At 41.0% G+C, this 21002-nt stretch overlaps 1 protein-coding gene across 2 annotated transcripts in view; it reads left to right on the top strand.

Annotated features, from left to right (window-relative positions):
* Positions 1–21002, top strand: part of GLRX3 (glutaredoxin 3) — a 191025-nt gene that overhangs the window by 71437 nt on the left and 98586 nt on the right. For both annotated transcript variants that reach the window (XM_078643492.1, XM_078643493.1), the window contains exons 2-3: positions 1091–1199; positions 16993–17067. In XM_078643492.1, coding sequence (XP_078499618.1) covers positions 1091–1199; positions 16993–17067 — 184 coding nt within the window. The remainder of the gene's footprint in view (positions 1–1090; positions 1200–16992; positions 17068–21002) is intronic.

The following is a 21002-nucleotide window of genomic DNA, read 5'->3' as shown; positions in this document are numbered from 1 at the left end:
AGCAAGCCGGGCCGACGACGCCTGAAATGGCAGAAACCGGTCCCCGGAAGCTTGTTTCCTTCCCAGTATAAGAATTGGCTTGGTAGTTTGGTTTGCCCTGTTCCCATCATGCACTGGGACAGGAACAGACTAATTTGCATATAGCCAAGTTCTGAGCTGGGATGGTGCAGTGAGCTAAAAAACGGTGATGGATCAAGCCCTGATCGTTGGACTGGGTAAGAGTGGTCTGCTTAATTCAGGCTCTCTGTTCATCACCACCCCCTTTTCTGAATCATTTTGTCCACCATAAGTGTGGAAGGGTATACTCAGATGTGAGTCCCTTGCTCATTGCACCATCAGGATTCAAGCAAGCCGGGCCGACGACGCCTGAAATGGCAGAAACCGGTCCCCGGAAGCTTGTTTCCTTCCCAGTATAAGAATTGGCTTGGTAGTTTGGTTTGCCCTGTTCCCATCATGCACTGGTACAGGAACAGACTAATTTGCATATAGCCAAGTTCTGAGCTGGGATGGTGCTGTGAGCTAAAAAACGGTGATGGATCAAGCCCTGATCTTTGGACTGGGTAAGAGTGGTCTGCTTAATTCAGGCACTCTGTTCATCACCACCCCCTTTTCTTAATCATACCTTAAGGAAGCCAACACTTCTGCATATCCATGAGAGTGTGACCAAAGGATAACAATTGTTTACTTCTTTTTTAGATTGATTTTTGCTCTTCAGAAAAGATTATGAAGCAGTCGCGGTTATCATCAAATACAGGAAGTAGTGTTTAATCCCGTGTGATTTACCGATTTTTTTTTTTTTGCTCAATAAGTCATTTAAGTAGTTTTTTTGTTTTTCTTTAAAAATGTTCTTTCCAGTGACAGAAAACAAAAGCAGTGTACATACCAGTAAATAGGAAAACTAGAGAGAGTGAGGGATTTAAAAAAGAAGTCCTACCCTCAGCAGATAGAAAGCACACCACATTTGGCTGCACTTTCTACATACGTTTGAGTGTCTGTTTTATTTTTAAGATTGAAGGAAATACTTTTCTTGCACATTAATGTTTGTGGAGACTATTATAATACAGCGTTGTTTATTTTTGTTTTTTGTTAGATCGCTTGTAGTTGTCCATTTTTGGGCACCATGGGCTCCTCAGTGCTCTCAAATGAACGAAGTAATGGCTGTGTTAGCCAAAGAACACGCGAATGTTACATTTGTGAAGGTAGGTCTACATTAATTTTACTAAAATAATGCATATTTAAAATGCCTTGCCAGTGAACCTAATTTGCATACATATGCCACGTCTTTGGAAGCATTTTGAAACTTGTTTGTTCATTTTTAGTAATCAGTAGAATTTACAATTGAGTTGTTAGTTTGTGGTTTATACCACTTAATTGTTTTTGAAGTACTAGTTTAACTTTTATAACTTGTCAGCACCAACAATTTCAGTCATGTGGTTTCCTTCATGTTTTCACACTCTTGATTCCACTGATCTTAAGCGGTATGAAGTCTAAACTTGCTTTGCCCCGTATACAGCCAGCTATTTAATTAAATCTTTCTTTAAATGTAGAATGAAGTTTACCGTCCTAATCACCTGAGTTTCAAACAGCCGTTGTTGTTTGTTTAATAAAGTTTACATCAGTGAAGAAGGACACTGCACGTGTCAGACAGGTCAAGAAAACATTTCCCCAACCGCTTCAGACGCGACTCAGACACTGGACCTGACAACAATGGCATATAGGCACTGATACCCAACCTATGACCCTCTAAGGTGAATGAGGCAGGGGAATGAGAGGAAGACGAAGAGGCTATCTACTTTGCATCCTCCCATGTTACTCTAGCACATTAAAAAAGCAAACGAGATATGAGACACAAGGCCCATGCTTTTGAATTGCCCAAGCGGTGGGGCCCTGATTCCCTGTCTTGCGTGGTATGGATAGGACCCAAGATGATTGAAGAGAGAACTACCGCATATTATAACAAATGCAAGGACTGGCTTCACCCCCGACGGTGTCATGCTTCATCATTGGTTGTCCTTGCTTCCCAAAGAATGCTTTAATGCGGGCAGGCTTCCTGTCCTTGCAGGAAGCCCTTGAGGTTTCGAAAAAGTAATAGGAACCATAAGAATCATGGCAGAAAACTCTTAGGAAATTACCTTATATGGTGAGGGGCCAACAAGGTCATTAAAAATAGGGCAAATGTTCGGGAGTTATTATTGCTCCTACATCACAGGTGAACATGTTTCAGCTGTTGGGCCCCATCCTGGGTCCGTGGCTTTTGTCTTGGCCAAGGATCCCTAATAGCCTATGCACTATGCATACATGCAATTTAACACACAGCAGGCACACACACAATATACCACGTCTTCTCTTCCTGCGGGACATGACTTTGCCCTCCACTGAACCAAGCCTAAAATTTTGGCGGACTTCTTGAACTCTACTTTGTCATTTGTAGCTTTATTACTTTCCTTAGATATTCACTATTGGAACCTGTTTGTCTGGCTGAGATTTGCCCTTCTCTGGCCAAGTGGTGAACAGACAAAATTCCGGACACCATAGGCCTTCTGCGGCTTAAACCAAATTTTTATCCTCGCACGTTGCGGGAGGAGCCTGGTGGTTCATACTTTATCCTCCAAATTTACGCACCTTACATTCCATTGAATCTCTCGAGACAGGGAGTCTAAATGGCTGAGCGCCATGGGACAAAATGTTTTTAATTCAGGCAGTCTTGCTCTCTATGTGGCAAATGCTATATGCCTTCAAGGTTGCTGTGCCCACACCTTGTGGGGATTGGCTAAGCCAGTAATTGTAAGCAAACCAGAATACATGAAGAAGCTGTATTCTGTTGTTGTAACTGAAAGTTTGGATGCTTCAAAGCTGATCCTGAAGTATAACTTGGATATTCAGGGATACTGTGACCAGGTTAATCAGCCCTGCTGTAACCCTATGCCTTCATGCCTGGATACGTATCACTGGCTTTTCAGGAGATATCCAAGACACTCTGATGGACCTGGCCTCTAATGGCCAGTGGTTTGCATGGAGAGAAGGACGATTCCCTGGGACACTTCAAGAAGCCCTGGCTGCAGCTCATTTGCTGGATTTGGAATAACCAGTGAGGCAGTTTCACCAGCAATGCAGTAAATCCCAGGACTATTCCAGAGCTTTCAAGTCCTGGCAGTCGCAAGCCTCTTAACCGGTAGAGAGACCACAGCAGATCTACTCCTCTGTTCATGGCAAGGTTGGGTCTAAAATTTGCCATCTCCATCCGCAACTAACCCAGTTCCTTCTCTCCTCTGCAGGCTCTGCTGTCTCAAAACCTATCTGATTTCCCTCCCTGCCCCCCCACTCCCCCCTCACCCCTTACTCCACCATCTTCCAGTGGTAGAAGGTTTTTCCACTTTTCTGTCATTTGGAAGACGATCACATCAGACTGCTGGGTCATCCAGCTGATCTGCGAAGGGCTCTTCCTACCCTCCTGCCCCTCCCTTTGTACTGATATCCTTGCACTGGGTGGGGTCTCCAGCAGTGACCTCCATTCTGAAGGCAATTTTCTTTGCCTTCCAAAACAAGGGGGGCATGAAGGTTGCATCTCTGGATGAAAGGAGCACTAGCGTCCCCTCCCTTCTAGATGCAGTCTGAGCCAAGTCTTGCTGGCTTTGAATAAGGGGGATTCCAGGGTTCTACTTTCCAATTCTCCTTGCTCATCAGCAGTAGCTGAAGTCCACTTGCAGACAACCGTGCCTCATGTTTTCTCTGGTTGAGAGTCCATATAGTTACATATTTGAGCGACAAGCAGATAAACGTTCAGTCCCCGCTGCGGGGCATCGGCGACGCATGATCACTTTTCTCCATGACCTGTGCTTTACCATCAAAGCTCAAAAGTCTCACCTTACTGCAAAGCAGAGTATGACCTTCATAGGTGTGTGTGGTGCTGAACATGGACCGCTTGAAGGTTTTTCTTCTACTTAGGGGATGATAGATATTTGAGAGATGAGTTTGAAGTTTCTGACTCCGATGCATCTCCTGATCCCACAGGTCTTACGTCTGCTTGACCTTGTAGCCTCCTGTATACTGTTTCTTCTCCGTGCCAGATAGCACACAAGGGCCCTCTAGTGGTACCTGTGATAGTAGTGTCCCCAGCACCAAGGGCGCCACTTGGCTCAGGTGGTCTCCAGCACCAAGGGCGCCACCTGGCTCAGGTGGAGTTATTTTAGTCAGTCGACTTAGACTTGTATTGTGGGATGGGCCTTTCCAATCTGAAGGTCTTTCTGTTCATCAATTCACAATTGTATACTGCAATGTTCACTGAACTCTGCTGCACTGGCTGGGATCCCCATTTGTACGGCATGATGGTGTGGGACCCTTGGTCTGAGTCAGACCATCTCAGGGATCATCATTCAGCTTCTCTCAAAATACCAACACCGTCCATTATGTAAAGAGGCTGTGTGGTGAGGGGTTGCGGACCCTTTATTGAGAGAATAGTTTCTTATGGAAGAAGGTGCAGCAATGAGGACTTTTTCCTTTAACCACCCATCTGACAGTTTCCCTCAGTGTGAGAGTGGCTGCCTTTGGCCACATTTTGATGGAGGACCTCAATTGGCACATAATCCTTGAAGTGATGGAGGTGATCTTCTACAAATTGCTGTCTCTTCCTGTGGACCTCCTCGCCGGAGTTCAGAATAGAAAGTGTCCTATTTTGAACCATGTACTTATTTTGAATGGTTCCCTGGGGGATGCTTTCATGTTCTGGTCCGAAAGCCTGCTGTACATGTTTCAGTTGATTCCACTTATATCAAAATTCCTGCCGAAGTTGCAGTAGAATAAGGCACAACATTGCTCCAGCCTGTGCAAGGATGATCTGGTGCATCAATCTGTTGGCAGCATTTGGCCGGGAAACGGCCACTACAACGAGGCCGTTTCAACGATAACTTTAACCACGCATGCATTACAACGCATGCGTGGTTACAACGACAGCCTTTACCACGCATACTTTTACTACGAGGTACGTAGTAAAGGCATGTGTGGTAAAGGGTACATATAAAAAAGGGAGGTTGGGGGGGGCTTCCCCCCAAAAAAAACACTCCCCTTTAGACGTGATAATCGGCATCGCAGAGGAAGGAAACAGCCGTTTTTTTTTTACTTATGACGTTACCACGCTAAAAGACGTGGAAAAAGATAGGCGTGTAAATAGTATTCCGTTGTAACGCATGCGTGGTAAAGGCATGCGTTACAACGGAGTTCGTTGAAAAAACATACAACCCATTTGGCCACCTTTTCTTTTCCCATCAACGTTAAACCTAGTATTGTAGCATAATGGTCATGTCATTCATGCCAGTCTCAACTGCTGTGGCTGTACCTGTGAAGAATGAGTGGTGCCAGCTAGTGTCCTTTTGCCTGACTGACGAAGTTGCAGGTGACCTTTTGGCTACCTTGAAACTTGTCCCAAAATCAATTTTTGTGGGTAGCTGGAGCACATTTTTGTATTGGGTTTGGCCAGAAGGTTGGATCATTTTAAATCCCACCTTTCTGGCATCCTGCATTTCACACACTATCTTGCACAGCAGGGCCTGACAGTAGGTACACTCAAGGGTTACTTGATTGACCTTTTAACTTTCATGTGTCGATCATAGTTGTTTAAGTTGTCTTTTGTGGCTCCTTTTCTAAAACGTTTGCTTTACTTGTTTCCTCTCACTCTATTCATTATTGCTCCGGGCGATCTGAGTCGAGCTTTGACCTTTATCCACGGCATCCCCTTTTGAGCCAATGCATTGTTGTTCTGTTCTCCTTCTTATTTTGTTGTCGTTAGCAATAACTTCAACTCCCTGAGGCATAGAACTTCAGGCCCTCTCCGTTCAACCCCCTTACATAATTTTTTCCACAGACACGTTGGCCTCTGTACCTGCCCAGCTTTTTTGCCCAAAGTGGTTTTGGCACTTTGTGGCCCAGTCCGTCCGTTGTCTCTCTGCGTCATGCCCCCAAGAAGAGGAGAGTTTGTATAGACTGTACCCCGGACATGCAGTCTCCCATTACATCTACCAAACTCAACAGGACAGATTGCATTACTCTTTGTGGATTTTGCTAGAGCCAAGAAAGGCATTCTGGTTCCTGAACACACCATTTCACTTTGGGTAATTCTATTAATCAAGATCTTCTACACCTTGGCCTCTGTAGTGCACTTGTGCCTACTCCCTTAAGCCCATATGTGCTGTCACCAGAGGCGTTCTGCTAAATAACACATGGTCAACCCTGCATAATTTTGCTAATGATTGTTTCCAAGAAGTTAAAGGAATAGAACCACACAGTGACATTTTGCGAGGGCTGTGCATCAAGAAGTCCTTAGTAAATCAGCACTGCTCATTTCGGCAACACCGTTTTTCCTCCCCTAATGAGTGAGTGTCTTACATTATAAGCTGACATAATAGGATCCCAAGATGAGGAAATGTGTTATGTGTTGTTATTGTTGCTGTTGTTGATGTGCTGTCTCGGTTCCTCTGTGCACGCCCTGCTGGTGCACAGAAAAGTATCATGAACAAACATTAGTGAACAAGTTTTCGCTTACACACTGGCTCCGTGTCATGAAGTATGGAGGTAGGATTGAACTGTGAGGGACCCTGAAACCTACACCTTTTGGTGCTTGGGAACTACTGCAAGAGTTACCAGCTCCAGCCTGGCACAAAGGGGAGAGTCCCAAGGTGAGGAACATGCGGTTTGAGTACCCACCAGAAAGAGTAGTACCTAAAGTAAGTTATTTATTCTAGTGATACTTAGACATGTTTAACAAGAAATGCGTTGAAATAGTTATTGACTATATGTCAACACATTTTAATAACCCTCTTAGTCACTCAGATCTTAGGCATGAATACTGAACACTGGTATTGAAACAAAAGCACAATTAGAGTGTTGTTAAACAGCTTGACTGCATCATCTATATTTAAAATAAATCGCATCAACTTTACCGCAAGCCTACAGCAAAGATAGTTTTCATTGCAGCTAAATAAAATGCTGTAGTGGTATGCAAGAAAATGTATCTATCATACTCCAGTCAAGTAAGTCCTCCGATCCTCCAAAAATCCACATATACTAATTTGAGGTAAATAAAAAACAAAACACACTACCTGCTCCTGAAACCTGCTTTTACTGTTAAAAAAAGAATGTTATTAATTCAGACCCTAGTGCACATAAACCTCAATGAATATACTTTAGATAAGTTAACCACATTGCTTAGTATGGTGAAGCACGATTTGTGTTATATCCACACACAAGGGTGCGCAATCTTGATCAAAAAAGAAGACGAAGAAACAAGCATTTGCAATGCAATAGGTCTTGCATTATGAAAGTTTGAGCTATTGGTCTTGTAAATGACAATTTTTTTATTTATGTGTTGATTTTGAAAATAGCTAAATTAATAGCTTTGTCATTTTCAATGCCAATAGTTATAACTTTCGCACATGTGACGACTATAGCATTTGTAATGCAACATGTTTTGTATTTACGTGACTTAGATGTATTGATATTACAAATAGCAACGGCTTTTAATTTTTTAAAATAATTAATACTTAAATAAAAGTGATTGTAATTTATATTGGCAATAGCTTAAACTTTTGTAAATAACGTTTGTGAAGATTATGTTCAGTGTATTTTATTGTGATGAAAATCCAAGAACAGAAGTGAAATAACATCTTTTTGTGACATTTGTAATAAAGCTTGAAACATTGAGAGAACATAATTGAACCAGTTGTTGTTGAATGGTTGCACAGATGGATGCTGTGGTGGTGGTGGTGGTGGTGGTGGTGCTGCTGACTTTTCTCTGAATCTGCACTCTGAATCTGCACTCTGAATCTGCACTCTGAATCTGCACCCACAATCTGCACCCACAATCTGCACCCACAATCTGCACCCACAATCTGCACCCACAATCTGCACCCACAATCTGCACCCACAATCTGCACCCACGATCTGCACCCACAATCTGCACCCACGATCTGCACTCTGAATCTGCACTCTGAATCTGCACTCTGAATCTGCACTCTGAATCTGCACTCTGAATCTGCACTCTGAATCTGCACCCACAATCTGCACCCACAATCTGCACTCTGAATCTGCACTCTGAATCTGCACTCTGAATCTGCACCCACAATCTGCACCCACAATCTGCACCCACAATCTGCACCCACAATCTGCACCCTGAATCTGCACCCTGAATCTGCACTCTGAATCTGCACTCTGAATCTGCACTCTGAATCTGCACCCACAATCTGCACTCTGAATCTGCACTCTGAATCTGCACTCTGAATCTGCACTCTGAATCTGCACTCTGAATCTGCACTCTGAATCTGCACTCTGAATCTGCACTCTGAATCTGCACTCTGAATCTGCACTCTGAATCTGCACCCACAATCTGCACCCACAATCTGCACCCACAATCTGCACCCACAATCTGCACCCTCAATCTGCACTCTGCACACTGCACTCTGCACACTGCACTCTGAATCTGCACTCTGCACTCTACATATGGTATGTTATGCTTATATACGTTCCATATATTATCCATGTATATGCCACATTTAGTTAAGAATATATGTTCTGTTTAGTTACATTACTTTATTTGTATACCCTTTTATTATGCTCTAAAGTTATTTCAATGGGTGAAATGCGGAGCCTGGGTAGCAGGAAGGAGAAGAAAACAGTACAACTTAACAATACTAAATATATTGTAAAAAACACAAAACGCTCGATTTCAAAGTGCTGTTGTTTCAGCTGCTGTATTGTATTTGTTGTTGATAGTTTAAGAATCTTCTAATAAACGACTAACGACCAAGTAAAACGGTTAAAAGGAAATGTAAAGAAAAAGAAAATAAAGGGAAAACAAGGCAGTGCTGGGAGGGGGGCTGCCCACCAACTGAAGTGCTCTGGTTGCACGGCCTGCGGCCGTGTGAAGTGATAAGCCTTTGAAGTATGTCACGGCGCCTGAGGGGAGAGCAGAGTTCTGACGGCAAAGTTAGGGGAGGAGAAGTAAAGGCTGTGTTTGCGAGGGGAGGTTCCTTTTGTGGGAGGAGTGCTGCTACGGCCTGGGGGAAGCTGGCTATGCAAGTTTATGGCCCAAAAGCGCGTGCCTGTGGCCACGTGAACTTCATGAAAACGCCAGCAAAAAGCTGGTGGTTTCATGAGGATTTTGAGCACTTGAATTCTCGATCCCTCAATGCGCTTGCGCGCATTGTAGGTCACGAGACCTAAAAACGATCTTTGTGGTAAGAGGTACAACTGTGAAGAATGAAGTAACAACCTGTCTCGGACCAATGCAAATCCAGTTTCGATTCAGAAATCTGACCACATGATCATTAAAAAAATGATACAAGAATTTGAGTTACGTTCCCGCACAAGTCATAAACTCTGTCGAGATCTAGGAGTATGATAACTGGCTGAACCTTTACAGTAGTTTAATAAATAAATGCATTTTAATATCATTTATCAGCTGTTAAAGTTGAGGCCAAAAGTACATCTGCTCTCTGCTCATGGGTTTGTTTGTTACCAACCACTGTGCTCTAACCACACTTACATGGCCAAGTCACAGGTGATAGCAGACCCCCTGGCTTGCATGCAAGATTCATTCTTGTGGATTCTGTATCAGTCGTACTCCTACTTGACTCATCTACTGCAATATCCATTGCACCTTTGAGGACGTCACTGATATTTGAGGGGATTGAGCGTGACCTCTATGTTGTTATCGGTTAGTGAGAGAGGTGCTGCTAGTCTCCCAGCAAAGGGTTACGTTCTCATTTAGTAAATCTGGAATGCCCAATGACTATTTGCTACCTAGGAGTGATTTCAGGAAAGAGACTTCACTCCGCACAAGAGTCCTAGCACTAATTTAACTGGGTTTTGGGCACTATTACCACACCAGTGCTGCTTTTTCATCTATAAATATTTGGAGGTTCAGAGAAGAAAGCATGGAATACTACTGCTTGAATTCTGGTCTGCAAATTCTACTTCTATTGAACAATCTGAAGCCAGGCTACTAGGCAATATTTTCTGTTACAGATGGAGTCGATCACATGAATAGCTATGCTCAAGACAGAATAATATTGTTACTTATCACTGATATCAACACACTATGATGATCGATATGGGCACTTCCCAGGATCTGAGTCTGGACAATTGCTGATGGAATGGATGTCTACCCCAAGGGTGTTCAGTATAGGTACTGAAATGTTGGATCCATGTCAGATTTCAGGATATACATTAAAGATAAATATACATACAATTAATTTAAATGGACACACTTTGCATAGTCTGCGATTATCTGTCATGGATTCAGCCCTCCTAAACCTTTGCGGAGCAGCTTTATTTTAATCCTTTAATTGAATGGCTTCACCACCACTCAGTTTATCTTTGAATTGTCCTGGAAAGTAGATGGGGTCGAGGCCATGGTGTCGTGCAATAGTTCCTGAAGGAAGGCTTGCTTGGACCTATGTTTCGTTATATCATGAGCATTCTTTACAGACCTTGCTCTAGAAAAGATGTCTCTTGTTCTAAAGGTAACTGCCAAAGTGCTTTATTTTTACCACTTACTGTTCTTTTATGTTCTTATTGAGCACACAGTCTGCAAGCCTAGAGCACCATAGGCACCATCAGTTAGACCATTTATATATGCTTACTTTAGTAGCAAGATACTTCAAATAATGAAGAGCATTTCCATACATAGAGACCTAAAGAATTCGTAACCTGGAATACATCATGCAGCTCAATTTGGTTGCATGACCGTGTGAGATCTGATTTTGAGAAAAGGGTTGCCCTGACTGACCTCAATAACGTTTCCTTATTGTTAGGAGAAAAGTGTCAACTAAAGTTTTTTAGTGTCCTGAGGTCAGCGCAAAAGTTGTTCCGTAGTAAAACCTCATTTCAACTGGGATCAATCACAGTGCAGTATCTCCTATAATAATGCCTTGCTGGTACTATATACTTCTATTTAATTTCATGAATATAAGCCCAGACAACACCCGCTGTTCTTTCTCTAATGCCTTGCCAGTTTCCTTCTTAATAAAGTTGCAACTTTGACAACCGACACTTGCTACCTTATTGCAATACCATTGATATATCATGCGGTTCTCTACAACCCAAAGTGACTGGTCATGGTCAGGTAATTATAACATTAACATGTCCTTTCTTTAAATTTGAGAACTACCGACCAGTGCCTTTCCAGGCGTAATGTTGTTCCACACACAATTCTTTTGTAATACAAGTTTTTTGTATGTTCTGTCCAATAAATGCCAGGCTGTATTGGTGTACAATAAGCCCTTATTCATGTCTAGCTAGTTTATTTGCAGTTCACTCCTACCTGACTTTATGTATTTTGCAACCTCACCCCACATCATATCCCTCTCAACAATCCGCACAAGATACATGAACTTCTCAACACAATTGCCCCTACTCTCCTCAACAAAAACACCCCGTCTCTTCTCTCGACACACTGTAACGAATTGTCCATTTCTCCACATCCAGCGCATTTTTAACCATAGCAAGCCAGAACTTGCTATCAGCCAAATCCTCACAACCTTCACATCAGTAAGTTTTATCTCCCTTCCATAATCTATTATTTGCTCATGTGTGAGCTGAAGCACCCCTCTCCTTGTCCAACACTGTAATTCTATTAATATTTTATTCACACACACTTTGGCTACATTCTTTTCATATATCTTTGCCATCTTCTTCTTGTATACAATTTCTCTCGTGATTTCTCTATGGTACCCTTTCCTGAAGAGTTGGAATTCAACTCTGCCACAATGTCTACTATTTTCTTATCATGACATTGCACATTGATCCAGTGTCAGTTACTCTCCTATCATCTCAAAATCACAGGGTGCAGGCAACTCTCATCGACATACGAACAAACTAATCACTAGTTTCTATGTCTTCTGGTATCACCTTTTGCTTCTCTGTCATAAAATTAACGTTAGACCTTTTGATTGCCCATCCTACATATTGCCAAAGTTTTTCCGAAGTTATCCACAGCTTTTTCCATAAAAAGAAAGGTTTTCTGTGCATCTGCCTTCACACCATTCACGAAAACCCCTTTTTTTCCCTACTGTGTCAATAAGCAGTACCATCCAAAGGCCCCATATATTTATTTAACTCTCCTTCCACTCGTACCATGGAATTGGTGGTTCTCCACAGTTTATAAACAGCGTAGTACATATACACTGTGCATAAGGTTTAACCAATAAAAAACAAATCAACCAAATAAAAAATCGGATAGTATGTTACTTCTCAACCAGAGCTAGGCAAAAAAACAGTCTACACTGTGGTTTCTGATACCACACTTCAGTTGACACATGTTTTCTTCCTATATGACTAAGTTGCCAAATGGGCTTGCTAGGTCCAAACCCTTGGCTCCAAGCTCCCTTCATCAAGATACAAAGAATGTTTTCTTTCCATTGAATACTCGTCCTTATTGTGGCCTTTTCTTATTATTTAAGATTACAAAAGTGATTCATCATTTCACTCAATTTTTTTATTTTTATCGTATTCCTTCTGGTGGTGGTCTAAAATTATGCTGTTGTAAACACATCTTAATAAATGACTGCAAATACAGAAAGCTTTTAACTTTCTTCAAGAACCAAAGATAATCAAGCAGATGTCTAATTGATCCTGGGAGTTAATTTTAAAAGTATGCCTGCTGAAAGTTGTGTGGTGTTAGCCGCCTTTGAGCTGACAATGAAGATTTGTACTGAAAGCGTACTGAATAATCATCTTGAGGTTTTCCTGAGACTGTAACTGCTTCCAGGCTTCTTGTTGGGCTGTGGAGCTTCTTCATTCCTTGTTCTTTGACATCATCTCACCCAAATCACATGGTCAGCAAGTACAACATTTTCTATTTCTGGGTGCCGCTGTAGATATCCGGGCTATGCCTTTACAGTAAAGGACTTCTTTTAGCTGGTCATTAACCCGAGGTTAAAATATTGAAAGCAGTGCTTTAGTTGGCGGTGTGAATCTTCCTAAGTCTATTTGTTCACCTTTGTATGCATTCAGCTATTGAATGTCTAGATAAGTAAAAACTAGACATGTGTAAGTCTGTTTAAGTATTTTCACTGTCTGTAGATACGCTGCAAACTCCGTGAATTAACTGATGTACGAAAACCTGGTGAAGGTTCTGTTCCACACTTCACACCTACAACAGAATGATCTTCTAGGTGAACTAATTCTCTTATGTTTCATCCGTAAGTGGTTCACATTTGCTGGAGCTCTGAAAAGATTACATTTTTTTGACATTGTTCAAAAATGTGGTTTAGGAGATAGCAATCTTTGGTAGTTAGAATGCCTACCAATGCATTATATCATCTTTTTGGAGGTCACTTGTTCAATGATTCGTGGCCTTTCTCAAATTTATCTCCCAGAATGTGTATCTGCAAATGATTCAGCAGAATGTGCCTCTTTTGGAGAAAACTACTTTGGAAAATCACTTGGCAGGCGCACCAAGTCAAAACCTGTGCAAACTGTCCAGATGAGAACTGCATATAGGTGTTAGAATTATTTGCTTCCAGGCGTAAATTATTATTTCAGTTGATCTTTTTGGGTCAATGACCTAAGCAAACTGGGGAACATCCTTTACAACGCAACTTTTACAACGCACTACCATTACGACACAACTTTTACAACGCAAGTTATTACAACGCATTACGCTGGGGGGTGCTCTAGGATAGGGAATAGTTTAATTACTATCCAACACCTTCCCTACTGTCCACGGGAACTGGAGTTGGAATAGTAAATTTAACTATTCACTATCCAGCGCCCCCCAACGCAAGTCGTTGTAACGACTTGCGTTGTAAAACCTGCGTCGTAATGGCATCCGTTGTAAAAGCATGCGTTGAAACGTCATACATCCAAGCAAAATGCCATGTATTTTCATTTGGTCTCAGAGGGGTTGTTATTTTTCCATTTGTTAAAATCAGTTGCTCAATTTAATTTTTAAAGATACTCGGCATGTGAGAATTTTTTGTTAGAATGTTGTAATCTTGCGTTACTCCTCAATTTCATGTTGAAATGCGCAGGATTTTTGCCCTTTTGCATCCAGCACAATTTTGCTTCGTTTTTACCTACGGGAGAACCTTTCAATTATAACAAGTCCTGCAGAGAGACATTTTCTCCTCGCACCAGTTTCCTGCCAGTATCTGGCATGGTGTTTCTGTGCACTGTATACCCATGCAGAGAAAAGTTACTAAAGACTTTGATGGAATGTAACTTGCATAGTACGTTTCATTCATACAAATGTAATTAAAATAATCATAATCTGTGCACAGTTCTACCTTGATACTTTCCCAAAAAATGCCCAATATCCGGATTTTCTATGATTCTCTTTATTGTGATGCAAACCGTGATTGATGGCCCTCTTAGCGATGTCATTGGTACTGTTCATTATCCTGGGAGAAGGATGTCTCCACAAACAAGATGGTAAATGTAAAACAATTTAGGTGGAAGTCATTACCCTGATCGATTAACAAGGTCAAGGTTTCACAAATGATCATTAACTATTACATAAACCATAAGCGTAAATCATTAGGTTTACTCATGCACTGGGTCGAACATTTATTTTTCTAATGAAGGACAAAGTTACAGGAAGGGGACTTCATCACTGAGGAGAATGACTTAGGAAAACATATTGTTCATATAGGTACAGGAAATTGGGAGATAATGTATGCAGATGAGTGCACTTCCTAGGGTTGGAAGGCTTGGGCATAGAGGGCATATAGTGCAGGAAGCAGTTTCAAACCAGAGCAGATCAGTCAAGCTCAGTTTTGTATAGGACCCATGTACTTCAAACCACTGATTAGCAAGGAGAACTGAGGTTTGTAAACATGAGACTTGGCAGCATGTTCTTCCACATTGCCCTGTTTCAAAATGATAACACAGAGGTCACCATGGTTATTTGGTTTTTGTGTTGCTGACAGGCAGCTAATACTTTCTAACTGATAAAATAGCATTTTCAGCGACAATTACCTTACGGTAACATAACTGTTTAACGAGCATTTGACTTAACCTGTAGTTTACAGGAGTGTGCTAAGATGCAAATAACATTTTCTCACTTATGAAAGTGACTTCACATGTATAGATTGTTTAATCAAGAATGACCTATTTTCTGTAGGTATGCCATTGTTAGCCAGTTGTGCGTGACCCACAGGGAGTTGTTGATGCCTATTGATGGGGTCCGTGGATCCATATAACCTATAGCCGTTATTTTCTTTCTACCACAAGTATTTTGAACTATATAAAGGAGGTTTGTCTTAGCAGAATTATAGTTTAATCGAGAATAATAGTACATACCTTAAGTCTACTGTATTGCTTCCTCAATGTTTTTGATATACCTGTTAATGAAATCAATAAAGACATGTTTAAAAAAAGTCATAAGATTTTAAAAGGTTTTTAGTCACAAGCTGATTGTGCATTCACCCATGCCCGGTTTTGAACTAGCAATCACTATTTGCATTAAAACACTCTCCAACCTTAACTAGCAATCAGCTACGTACTAAAACACTTTTGAATTGCTTTTGATTTTTTTAATTGCAAATCATGTTGATCTGCACACTTAGAAAGCTGGTGTTCTAACCACGATTTGATATATGCAGGTTTGAATAATTAGAATGACAAAAAGGCCCTTTCAGGCTGCACGTTCTTCTATCTGCTGTTTTACTGGAGTCCCCACTTACACACTTTTGGTATTTGAAGAGCGTCATGCCTGCACTTTTTAGTAGTGCTAAAATCCTTCCACATGCAGAGTACCTATTCCAGCTTGTCCTCTGACATAATGAGCACCCGGTCTTCTCGCTTTTATGCAATCACGGTCTTGTCACATTTGAAACAAAGAACCAGCTTCATCCACACCAACCTCGATTCCTGCCCTGCGCCTGTCCGAAGCCAGTTTCACTCCAATTAAACACTTCTGTCCCAGGACTTCTGCTGAGAGCTCTGATTTTACATAATTGCCTTTGATTTATGAGTAAACCCGTTGTGTCTTTACCCTCTTCTTAAACATGCAGTTGCGGAGGAAAGTAGATGTGCTGGGTTCATATAGTGGGTACTTGTGGGTGTATTATTGTTGAGGTTTAAATCGAAGAAATGGCCCTGGGGTCCTGGCTCCCAGTTGTGTTTCAGTGGGTTCCGCAGACGTCAAAGGGTTAAGAGACACTGCTGTAGGTGTTTTAGCACAGTAGCAGCAACAGAATGTCCGATCATTATACCACAAAAATAGCACAATAGTGCCAAGGTAACATAATTTGTCCTTTTAAATTCCATTATGACGTGAGCTTTTCCAAGAATGTTTGTTGTAAAGTGAGCTTTTCCCAGTTTATTTGTTGGAAAGTAATAAAAGAGCTGCACACCTAAAATAAAAATATTAAAATATTATCTACATTGGACTTTTGGGTCGTTTCACAATCTAACGGTCTAACAGGCTAGTGTACCTGCCTGAGATTCAGTAACCATGAAAGAGTTAAAAGTAAAATTTAGCAGACATCAATAGCTTATTGAAGAAATACTCCCTTTTTGCTCCATAATTTGCAGAAGGCTGCAAATGTCACTCATGATGTACTGCCTCTTGAAATTAGTCAATAGAGCAAACAGCAAGAATCGCTGTGGGCAGAAAATAAGCACTGTAATCATGACATAACTGGGGTCAGTGATTTATGGATTTCAATATAGTTGTAGCTGCATATGATTGAAAATTTACTAGGTCACTAGTGCACCAAAAAATTTTATTCGCAGCCTGCAGGCATCTTTTGAAATGTGCAACAAAATAAAAACCTCTGAACCTGTTTTGACTCGGTGCAGACTCCTTGGATGACATGCCAGCCGAGCGAGTCTAATTTAAATGCAAATGTCTCGCAAACTTTTGCATTGAAGCCCATTTAAACATACAGACGGTCCGCAGTGATGTCATCTGGGAATGTTATAAGCCGAGCTGAAGGGTATAATAAAAATGTGTACAAATGACACCTCAAAACATTTTTCTTCTGTTTATTTCTTAAGCTGGAAGCTGAAGCTGTTCCCGAAGTATCAGAGAAATATGACATTAGTTCTGTTCCAACATTCTTATTTTTCAAGGTAAGAAACATAATTGTTTTGTGGGAATATGTAATGTTCTTTCGATGTATAAAACAAATAGTCCTGCACGTGGCCCCAGATTGGATTATTCTTAGCCCCTTTGTTTAAAACACGCCAGCGTCGCTCATTGCCCGCGGCTACTTATGTTCACGTGTTACAGTGCCTGCACCTGTTTTTCTTTCATTTTGCCTCACTGCTATATACTGTGGTACTTTATTCCTTGTGTTTATGCATAATTGAAGATTTTATGTCTGAGATGCTCCGAACCGCCAATGTTTTTTTAATCTTTTTATTTGATTTTTCAAATATTAAACTAGGAATAGCTCAGAAGTTTTATTTACAGAACATTATCTGCCTTTTCTTATCTCATTGCGTGTAAAGAAAATGCCTTATTAACGGTGATGCCCATCATGTTCTCATTGTCTATGAATATGTTTGGTAACATGACTATTGTTGGATGATTGTTTCTGCCAATTGAGGTTCCAGTTTTCCAAACCGCTCAAGGCCCCACCTTTGTGATAAAAAGATAACCGTGCCAGGGTAACAAAAGAAGTATACAAAAAAGTGATGGATGGAATGCTTGAATGAAATATCAGCCACTGGTAGTTACTCGGGCCGCATTCTAGTCCATCGTTATTTTGTACACCTTGCCACCTCAGTTTGGACCAAGCCATATGCACATCAGTCTTGACCCTGCAGTTTAGCCCAAAATCATCCTTCGGGTATAGCTTGGATCCAGTGGCACAGTGTGCACGGGACCCACTTCCGGGCAGTAACTAAAGATGCAGGTATCTTTACACTTCCACTGGCAGTCTGTGTCCCTAGTGCCCCCTATTGGCTCCCTCAGACACTTCTGAAGATAGAGCTGACCATAGACACAATCAATGGTAATGAGGAAACAACTTTTATTTAATCTAAACATTCCTGATGGAGCTCTGCATCTTCCCATAATTATTTAGTGGTTCTCTTTGTTTGGCCTTTGATTAAGCTCTGCAGACTTTAGTCACTGTTGTATATTGAACCTCTAGATGGCAGACAAACAGATTTACCAAATCTGTCTCTAAACTGTCGTTTCTTCCATAATGTTAAATATGAACCCTCCCAGAGACCTGTATTTTGGAACTTCAACATCAACGGAGTGTCTTGGTTAGAACTTTCTTACGCTTCTTAGACCAATTCATTTATTCCATGCGGTAATCATTTCACACTGACAGCTAGGTTAGCAGGAGTGCATGTTACTGAATGTAATCGGTTTTACCTTTCAGGTGTAAGTGTGGCTTGTCGCCCACATGGAAGGGGCTTCACATGGTTCTCCTGTAGACCGGGTTTGGTCCAATTGCCAAAAGACATGGACCTGTAAACCAATGAATTCTGTATAGACCATTTGGATGCCACACTTTGTAGACAGTCCGGCATGGAGTTACTCAAATAATGCTGAAAATATCTTATGCACATTGACTGAAGAAACGGGAGATTGTTTCAAGGCGTGAGGGTTATCTCTTGACGTGTTTCTATTAATGTGAGATGAACTGTTGGAAGTATGCCTCGCTTGTGCAGAAGAAGACGTCTAAGAAATGAGGCATTATCTGGGAAATCAGTAATTCTTCATTCCTCCTTTGAGTTTCACCCAGATTTTTCACTGCTACTACCAGTCAAAATCTTCTAGTAAAACAAAAAGGATTTTTCCTTTTCCCACAGATCTCATGGTCCCGACAGGACAGTGACTTTCATTACCGATCTATTCAGAATTACAGTGAGATTTGTAATGATGTGAAGTGAAAGTTTCTCTGGAAAACCCAGCTGTGGTTTCATTTGTATTAAGCCCTGAGAGAATTTATTTCTATGTTAGCTCTTATTTCCTATGGTCTTTCTAGTTGGAGCAGAAACATATTTCTTACTTTGCTAAGTGTGGGTAGATCTTTCCCAATAGCTGGATGTGGATACCCTTAGTCTCATAAGACGGGAGTTTGATCCATATGGACTGAAGTACTATTAATTTTTTCAGCAAATCTTTGAATATGGCAACCCATTTTGTTGTGAGTTTTTTTTCTAGTGGAAATGAGTTGCCTTTCTTGGTCATTGAAACTGTTACAATTAGCTAGATAAATTGTTTATTTTATTTAGTTGGGTATCCTTTGTCAGGGTTCTCCTTATCTACTTAGTTGCACTTTCTATATCGTAGCTAAAAGGATTAAGGGGCACCCTTCCCTAAGGATGCTTTTTGTACATCATACCTTTTACTCGTCATAGGTTAGTTGCAACACAACTTGTTATGGCGGGATTGGGACAGAGGTAAAAGTCTGGACTGCTCTTAAATGACCAAGAACCGTAGAAAAGCATTAGTCTGTGTAATTCTTAGGTGAATTTTAGCTTCACTGTTTTTTGACCATTTTATAAAGTAATCAAGCCGGTAAATAATCATATTTTCTTGTCAACTCATGAACAGAAAAGATATTCTTCATATTTAGATAAACAACAAGAAAAACTAGGGGTCTCTGTAGGAAAGTAACATGGAAATTCCTATTTGTTTAACCCAACGTCTAACATGGTACATCTGGTTAGAGTTAAGACTCACAATTTAGAACAAGACACAAAAAAACTCAAATAGGGGACCACCAGTGATTGTAGATCAACAAAACCTTGTTAGGATTCCCATCAAAGACTTGTGATGATCAATGTTATCATTTGGTCATCCTTAGGGTCGTGTGTCTCAGGATGACCAAATGATAACATTGATCATCACAAGTCTTTGATGGGAATCCTAACAAGGTTTTGTTGATCTACAATCACTGGTGGCCCCCTATTTGAGTTTTTTTGTGTCTTGTTCTAAATTGTGAGTCTTAACTCTAACCAGATGTACCATGTTAGACGTCGGGTTAAACAAATAGGAATTTCCATGTTACTTTCCTACAGAGACCCCTAGTTTTTCTTGTTGTTTATCTAATTCTGCGAAGGGATACTATCTAGGCTGGTCTTTAAATATCCCTTAGGCCCTTCACCCCCGTTTTGTTATTTGTATTCTTCATATTTAGTCAATGCTCTTTAACACAGGGTTAAACCGTTAATATTTTTAGTGACACATGTTCCTCAGTACAATGCCGATTATCTCCCAAGATAAGATGCCATTCTGCTGTATAGAATATGTGCCGTAGTGTCGTTTGTACAGTTGTGTGTCCTTTTGGAAGTCTCTTTACTACCCAGAAAATCCTCGTTGAACCACAAGTAGCATGCAAAAACCATGGGAATATGGATAGTTTTGAAAAATCATTTGGTTCGATTTTTACTTTGTTTAGCAATCAAGGAGGGAATAATGAGTGAGTGTGTCCCAGAATGGCAAATTTGGGTCACGTTAGTCAGATCCCCCTTTAGCCACTTTCATACCCCCTAAATGTAATCTAAATTTAGCTTAAGCGATATCCCTGATTAGACCCAGAGAATCCAGTTTGTCATTTGTTTTCTCAATAAAGATTATGGGGTGATGACAACACGCTCTTTCTGTCCCAGCTCATAGTCATTTTCAGGACTTCCAAGAACATCCCACTACCTTGGAGGAACTCTGGGTGAAATATCTATCTTTTCCTGGCTTGATCCAGTGAGTCTCCCCAAAATCAACAGCTACCTCCTAGAACTCAAGCTTTATAGAACGTGGGTCTTTTGTATATAGAAATGACTTTGGGGAATTTCAATTTCTTTGGCAGTGTTGCATAGACGTCATGGAATGAAAAGGACAAAAGAACAGTTACTGCAGATATTGAAGAAATGGACCGTGTACAGTGATCTTTTACATATGTTTTCTGGATCCTGTTCCCATTAGCTATTGGGTCTACACAGGAATCCAAATCAGCATCCCCACAACCATCACCTAAGGGCTCAAGGATTTTGTAGTCTTGCAGAATGCCTTTATTTCGAGACTGTCTTGGTTCTGTGGTGTGAGG

This window comes from Lissotriton helveticus, chromosome 5_1 (genome assembly GCF_964261635.1).
Source record: "Lissotriton helveticus chromosome 5_1, aLisHel1.1, whole genome shotgun sequence".
Classification (NCBI taxonomy): Eukaryota; Metazoa; Chordata; class Amphibia; order Caudata; family Salamandridae; genus Lissotriton; species Lissotriton helveticus.
This window is presented reverse-complemented; position numbering and strand designations above follow the sequence as displayed.